General features: G+C 31.4%; 1 protein-coding gene across 1 annotated transcript in view; it reads left to right on the top strand.

The window, feature by feature from the left end:
- Positions 1-4,102: 4,102 nt before the first annotated feature.
- The window catches only part of LOC127744226 (zinc finger protein WIP3-like), a 10,054-nt gene continuing 5,737 nt past the window's right edge, over positions 4,103-8,419 (top strand). The window contains exons 1-2 of the mRNA XM_052256506.1: positions 4,103-4,135; positions 6,112-6,314. Of these exons, the coding sequence (XP_052112466.1) occupies positions 4,103-4,135; positions 6,112-6,314 (236 nt within the window). The remainder of the gene's footprint in view (positions 4,136-6,111; positions 6,315-8,419) is intronic.

Raw genomic sequence — 8,419 nt, 5'->3', positions numbered from 1 at the left:
AAAATGATGGTGATTCAAACAAAAATAATATAATTCGTGGTTAAAATCTTGATGTAATGTTACTTCATTTGTTTCATAAATAATCACAATCAAATTCAAAACTTGTGTGAAACCAAATAATGCTTAAGAATTCTTAAAGGAAGTAGATTAGATACTCTTCCTTCCAATTTCATCTTTATTCTTTCTCCTATCCAAACAAAGCTTGAGGAAATAAGGGATAGTACCTGGAAGACGACATTTTTAAGACCGGAATTGTTGGAACATACATGCCTAAACTGTTTACTAAAGAATGTTCCTATTTTAAAATGCAAACCAATTGAAGTAGGAACACATTCTATGTTCTTGTTTAATTTATTTTCTATCTTGGTTTTCCACACATTAATTAGCATTTAATTGTTTCTTGACGGGTTCGTAGTAATGATTAAAGATTTGGAAGTCATGGGCCTTTATTTGTTTGGAAAGATACCAGAAATGTGGAAAACCATAGTCAATGGAGTGCCAAAATAGGCCTAAACTCTTTTTAAGTTTGTTCCACTTCTTTGGGCATCTTCCATTGAAATTATAATTCATCAGAACTACATTATTATTCAGATGAGAATTATATTGAGGAGGTCAAGGTCAATTGGCCCGGTTAGCCACCATAGTAGAGATATTAGATAAACTTCTACCTTGACCAAGATGAATCACTAGCTAGGCTCGAATTTTAATTTGTGTAAATATGTAATATATTGGAATATATGTGTTGAAAGTATGCCACTAATTAAGTTTCTTTCATTTCTGTCCTTGAAAGACTTGCCACCATGTATGATGCAAGTTTATGATGTCAACTTCCACTAACATATCCATCACTTGGACTTTTGATAATAATGTGGGTTGAACTTGAAATTCTTACAATTTGCTTATAGATTATTAATTAACACAAACAAGAATTCTTGTTAGTTTGATTGAGCTGAACTCCTCAGCTAATTATATATACCAGGATTAGTAATCTATAAACTTTTTAATAATTTGTAATGTCATATTTTAAAAAAATAAAATTACGAAATATCATATAATTTAAATTTTAATAGAGTTGTTATATACTTTATTTTATATGTGCAATAATGTCTTGTATATTTATGTCCTGTGTTAGTGCATTTCTGATGTTATACAATATTTTGAAGGTTGGATCAAAGAAATATTCAAATAGTTTTTCTCGTAATTTTTTTTTTAATATTGGCTATGAGTTGGTGTAAAATATACAGTATGATATTGAAGGCCAGTAATAATTGTCCTTGCACTTTGTAAACAGCAACAAGAAAACTAAAAATTAGCAGAAAAAAAGAAAATAGAGAGGCAACTAAAAGTATGGTGGGGACGATTTGAAGTATGATATTGTGATTTGTGAGAGAGATAAAAAAAATTGAACTTTTGCGATTATAAATCTCAAATTTTGTCATTTTTTTGACAAATTGTCCCACTATACTTCTAGTTTATTTTTTTATTTTCTTTTTTTTTCTATTTTTTTTGTCTTCTTGCTGCTATCTATAAATTGCGGGAAGCGATTTCTTCTAATTTTTGATATCGCAATAAAACACACAACTGCATCATAATTACGCATGACACTAAATATCATCCAATATTAAAAAAGAAAAAATCGTTTTCCTCCAACATGAAACAGAAAAGGGAAAAAAAATACTATATAATTACTGACTCACTCAAACGTTCAACACGGAAATGTAATTGTTGGATGACTTTAGAGTAAGCTTCAATTTAATTAAACACTATATACTAATTCTAAGTGGGTGCAATTTGTGCAACATCCCATTCTTTAAAGATTTTATGGGTTATATTGAAAACGGATCATGATCTTAATCATGACGGGTAGAAGTTGGAACACCTATATTGAATTATAGTCGTCATTATTATTATTAATATTATATGTGTGACCCCAAACATCTTTCAAACTATTTTTAAGTCCAGGCAACAAACACATTAAGTAATTTGTCTCTTCTTTATCCCTCTTCTAAGCTCCACTACCAAAGACTAAGTCCTTCAATTGCGGACTACTTTTTTTAATCAACCACGAATTGAACTGAAACCATTTTTATCTACCATTTTTTTTTTTGGGAAGGAATTTAACAAAGAAAGAGACAATCACCAACAGTGCTTCCTTTGGGGAAGCTTCATTCCTGGATCTTCACTAGAGAAATAAATGTAAGTGCTCCATTCAAATAGTTGGACTTCAATAATTTCGGCCAGAGAATATTTTTTAAAATACTTAAACATTGAAGTAAATCCATTTCAAGAAATCTAAACGTACTTCTTCTCTTTCAACGGATTTCTCAAACACACCCTAAAAGTGTTTTGTACTATTCCAACCTCGATGAAATACAGAAATTTGTCAACTCGTATAACTAGCTTTGTTAAATGAGTTTAATGGTTAAGTTAAAAAGGGTAAGTAACTAACTTTTAGTTAGTTAATATTAGTCTATTTTAAATTTGAGTTTGTAATTTAAAATTTAGAATGAAAAATTTATGATTTAATATTTAAAATTTAAGATAAATAAAATAATTTTAAAAAATTATTGATGTTGGCTAAAAAATTCAATTACCTATCATTATACTCATTTTGTAATTATGAAAAATCATATTAGCTTCTTTAGATCACCTGGCTCTTTTTTAGCAGATCATATTTATTAATAAACGGTTTTCTTTCGTTAAAAAAGTATTACATATTTTGTTTATACTCATTGTATTTACTGTTATCTTTATTTCAAGTAACATTTTCAGAACTATTTTCACGTGCTCATGATGAATATTTACAGAATTTTGAAAATCCAAAATTTTTTGTTTGGGCCTCACTTGTTTATGAACTTTTACAAATAATTTTCAATTCCGTTAAATAATCATCTAGGGTACAGTCAGTTTCAACTAATTTGCATTTAGACTACACTGCAAAACTCACTAAAAAAACATTCCACTCCGTATATTTACCAAAATTTAATCCTAATTTTACTTTTGACTAATTTACACAGAAGTAAAAAAAACAATCACAGTCGTTGCATTCCCCTTCTCTCCGACACCCTCAACCTCCGCACACAGCACGTCGGCACCGCTGTTGCATTTTTCATCACCGGCGTCAAACTGCCCCTCACGCTGCCTTTGCTGAGAGCACGCCGTACACACTAGTGACGCTGTTAGGTGAGAAATGGCGCTCGCAAGTGGCACTATTGCATTGCGTCCTTCATCTCCTCCGTAACAGCGACGATTGCAAGTCGTGCCGCGTCCTCTGTCTCGCTGCATCTCCTCCGTGGCACCATTCCAAAGGTTAATGGATGTTTCTCTATAAATAAGTGGTTGTATTTTTAAAGAGTTTTAGATGTTTTTTTCGAGTTAATAGATATTTCTTTTCTGCTTAGGGATTCAGGGTCTATGTAGAAGGCTTCGTATATATGAGATGTTCCTTTCTTGATTTGATGGATGTTTCTATTTAATTATTAGTGAATGTTTGTGTATACGATTTGATAAATTTTTTTATGTTACTAGATATTTCTATATAAGTAAGTGGATGTTTCTCTATGAATAAGTGGTTATATCACTAGAGAATTTCGGATGTTTTGTTTTCGGGTCAGTGGGTGCATGTTTCTTTTTTTATTAGGGTTTGTGTACGATTGGGGTTGGAAGAAGATGGCTCAGCGTCATCGAAACACCGTGGTGGATGGAGAGGCCACAGCGGCAATTGTCAAACACGGTTGATGGGGACGACACAGGGGTCAGTGGCACACACGTTCGAGGGAGAGGAAGAAGGGGCGATTGGACGACGCTATCGTGGGGAGCACAACTGACGACATGATAGAGGGGAGGCACATCAGTCGCAGCTTCGGAGTGGGAGAGTGATTAGAGCAGGAGGTTAGAATAGGGATTTATGTTTGGTGGTGTGTGTTTCTAAACCTAATCTTTGTTTTTTGAGTTTCAAAATCAGAATTTTTATTAAAATAGGATAAAGTATATTTGTTGTATCTAACGTTTGGCAAAAATTTCAAAAATATCTCTAAACTTTATTTTGTTTCAATTTTGTCCCAAAAGTTTTCGATTTGCTTCAAACACTACAAGAAACACGATGAATACCGTCGGATTTCGGGTGGGTTACAAGGTATATATGGTTCCACTAATTGATTACCGTCGGATTTTATGTTTTGACTCTAAATTCGATGGTGATAAATGGCATAAAATATTATTTTAGTGATGCAACTTTACCGGCAGACTTTGCCGACGGTAACTCGCTTTAGTGAAATACTGCGTTTGTGCAATTTATTACCAGCGGAACATTCCGCCAATAAATCCGATGGTAATGTTGGGTTAAAATTCAACTCACTTCTGCGAGTTCACTCTCTCTCATTTCTCTCTCTCCTCTCATGGTCTCTAGTAAGGGGAGAAGCTGTTGGCATCGCCGCCACCCGCTAGAGCCTCTGCTGTCGTCGTCGTTGGACGTTCTAGCTGCTGGAGATGTCGGTCGCCGCTGGAGCCATCGGTGATAGTGATATTATTGCCGTCACTGCCGCCTCATGTTACCACCACGCCTCCAGCATCTTGCAGCCACCAGCAAAGATAATTTTGCTATAATTCTTTTTTTTCTAAATTTTTATGCGAGTTTAGAATTTTTTTGTTAAGTAGTTTATGAAATTATTGATTAAATTAGTGTAATAAAATTTGTGATTAAAATTTGGTATAATTTTTTAGATTTTTTGTAATTTTAGGATTTTGTTAAGTATTTTATTAAATTATTGATTAAATTAAAGTTTGTGGTTAGAGTTCGGTTTAGGATTTTTAGTTTTTTCATTTTTTTGTGAGTTTATGGTTTTGTTATATATTTTATTATTAAATCATTGATTAAATTAAGGTAATGAAGTTTGTGATTAGGGTTTCTTATGTTAATTTAATGTAAATAGAAATTAAATTAAGTTACGATAGGTTAAGTATGGTGAGATTAAGAATGCTCGACATTGTTGGAAGACTTTGTCTAGTTTGTTGAATTAATTAGTTTTACCTTGCGTGTTTAATAAGTTTTCTTTTTTATTAGGATGGTGTTATTTTTCTAAAATCAATTGGATTTCATTTTTTCGTATTCTGTGCATCCGTATTTTAGATAGGTTTTCTATCTCTAACTATAATCAATTATTTAAATTTTATGTTGGACTTACTTTTTCTAGGATAGTATTTTAGGACGGAAGTGGGAGAAGGTCGTGTAGATACGCCTTCTCAAAACCCTTGTTTACTGGAAAATTATAGAGTTATAAGGGATTATGCACTAGAACAGTTAGGATATTGAATTCGTGTTTATTCTAATTTATGCCTGCAGTTGTTTCCTTTGTCCAACCTGTTATATTTATTTGCTGGATGTCTTTGAATTAAGGAAAAGTTCAGCCAAAATTTCATTTAATTTGTTGTAAAACATCTTTAATTGGTTTGTAGAAAATAATAATTGTATTTGGTCGAAGATTCTAATTATAGGGTACATTCTACCAAATTTTTTAAAAAATTTAATAATTTGTCATGTTCGTTGAATTTTAGGGTGTGTATTTCAATATGATTCCAAGTCATCGTCTATAGATGTATGATAGGGATAACGGTGGATGGGGGATTAAAACCTAAATTCTTTGAGGGAGTTGACGTGTTTGTTGGGCATGTATTTAACATGGAACCGTTTAGGTCTAAAGGGGTATCTAGGTGTCCTTATGAAAAGTATTGACTGACTAAGTGGTTAGGACCTACGAATATAAAGCTTCACCTCTATTGTAACGGGTTCAAGGATGGGTATTGGATGTGGACGGGACATGGAGAAGTAGAGGAGTAGGGAATTAGCCGGTCTGCCTCTACTTTGAATAGGTACAAGGTGTGCGTGTTTAAATGTGAATGGTATGATCAAAGTTTGCGACAAGGAATACAAAAGCACAAGGTCTACGATATCACTAAAGTTAATATATCCAGGAAATATAGGCACTACAATCTTTTTATTCTACCTAAAAATGCACGACAAGTATACTATTTGCCTTATCTGGATTCATGCAAGTCTAGTTGGGTGGTTGTCGTTAAGATTAAGGCAAGATGCTGCATCGAGTTTGATGATAGGATAGAGGTCAGGAACTTTACCAGATTGATGACCCAACTCCTTTGAAAATAGTGATTAATACTTGTGAGGCGATCATCCTTAGGTCGGCTGTTACGGATGATGACATAATTGACCTTGGAATAGATGACGACGTACTACCACGTGAGAACGACGATCTTCATGAAGAAGATGAGGTTTATGGCGACGAAGAAGAGGAAGACGAGTACGATGATTAGGAAACTATTTCGGAAGAGAAGGATAGTGAACCAGAGGAAGAACATGATGAATCTGAATATGATTAATATAAATATAGTTCTGTGATACATATTTTTTATAAAACTTTGAGAAGAATATAATATAATTAGCATTGTTTCAAATATTTCAGTTACCATCATTTTGTATTTTTACTTTGTATGTTTGATATTTCACATTTATTTTAAACACTGTTTTGATTATTAATTATCAGGGTACACTATAGATGGATGTAAAAGTATTATTTAAAAAAAATAAAAGGACTACCGTCGGAATATATCGACGATAACATCCCAATCATTTTTTCAAAAAAAAAATTCCGTTTGTATTACCGTCAGATTAAAATAGTGCGGGGACGTATGATATAGCGCTAATGTTATTGGCAGAAATTTTTTGCCTATAACGTTCAATAGATTTTGTTTTCTTTCAACTTTATTCTGTCGCTATATCTGCCGGTAATATGTTATTGGCGAAGTTTATACCGTCAAATTTTAGCCGTTTTTCTGACGGTAAATCCGACGATACTCAATATTTTTTTGTAGTGAAATATATCCCTGATAGCTAAATTTTTAAAAAAAATTAAAACCTATCCAACAATAATGCATAACAATTATGTTTGATTTACTTGTGTTAAAAGTTGTTCTTATGTAATTATTGTTGAATTGGTTCTAATTTTTTTAAATTAGCTATTAGAAATATATTTAATGCAAATTAAAAACTTTTATAACAGAATTAAAACAAAATAAAACTTAAAAATATTTTTAAAATTTTTGTCAATTTTTAAAAATAAAAAATATATTTTACTCTTTAAAATATTATTCAAATAATAATATTATTTCACGTATGTAAAATTGTGACGAGTACAATAAAAGTACACGTAGTAGTAGTACTCGTCGTCGTTAAAGTTTTGAAAATCGGTTCGAATCGGCCGATTGAACCAATCGAATCATGAATCGTTAATTAATACAGTTCGGACACAAAGCAAAAATTGATTGTCAAAATATGACTTCTCTTAATAACTGAAGTTTTATTTATATTTCAATACGGGACAATCAGATTGTGACCACCCATTCATTTGTGTCCCTTAATTAGTGGCTGTTTAGAAATTCAATTTGTCAATGTGTTCATGGGACAACAAGAACTGTTTGCTAATATACAGATAGTACATACAGATAAATAAATAATGACAAAAACAGAGGTGAGGGATTTTGATTGATGCGAATTAATTAATCCTTAGATGATTAATGGATTTACATACACAAATGAAATTAATACCCGACAATGATACGAAGCTACTATAACTTCCCAACATACATATATACCTAATTCATTAATAATTATGTACCATTTCGTACTTCTGTGTACCTAAGTCACAGAATTGGACCTTAATTTATTTACGGTTTGAAATTAAGCAATAGATGAAATGAAAAATCAAAGAAATCAAGCAATATATAATATAAAACGTTTTAACCAAAGAAATAAATTAGTTAGAGACCAGAAAAAAAAATTAGAGACTAGATAGAGAATATAACAAAGAAAAAAGTTCAACCATTAGTCTAATCTTTTTATTATTTTTAGCTGACACTTTTAATTATTAGTCTAATTTTTTTAGTCTATCAATTTTATAATATATTTTTAATTTATATTTTTAAATATTATTAACTAACTGCTGATTAAAAATAATAAATTTTACTGACTTTTTTTTTCTCAGTGAAAAAATGACTGCATGCATAGGTGAAAGGTTAGCAAATCTCCAGAAAGATCTTTATTGTACAAAATAAAAGTTTGTTTTTAGTTTCACACTAAAAGTTGGTGAATAACAATAATCTGTTTACTTAAACTGTATTAATGTGTATGTGACTAGTTTCTAGTCAATAATTTAAACTACGGATGTGAGCATTTTGTGTGAGAAATTAAATTAAAGATATGGTTTTAATTTAAATACAAAACTCAGTCATCGAGTGCAGCCATGAAAACATATAATAAGACAATGAGATGGGTGCGAAGAGATTACCATTTCCCATTCTCTTGTGCGTATGTATATATATATATATATGTATGTCATATACAAACTAA

The sequence above is a fragment of the Arachis duranensis genome, unplaced genomic scaffold (genome assembly GCF_000817695.3).
Source record: "Arachis duranensis cultivar V14167 unplaced genomic scaffold, aradu.V14167.gnm2.J7QH unplaced_Scaffold_232527, whole genome shotgun sequence".
In the NCBI taxonomy this organism is placed as follows: domain Eukaryota; kingdom Viridiplantae; phylum Streptophyta; class Magnoliopsida; order Fabales; family Fabaceae; genus Arachis; species Arachis duranensis.
Note: the sequence above shows the minus strand (reverse complement) of the source record. Positions and strands in the feature narration are given on the sequence as shown.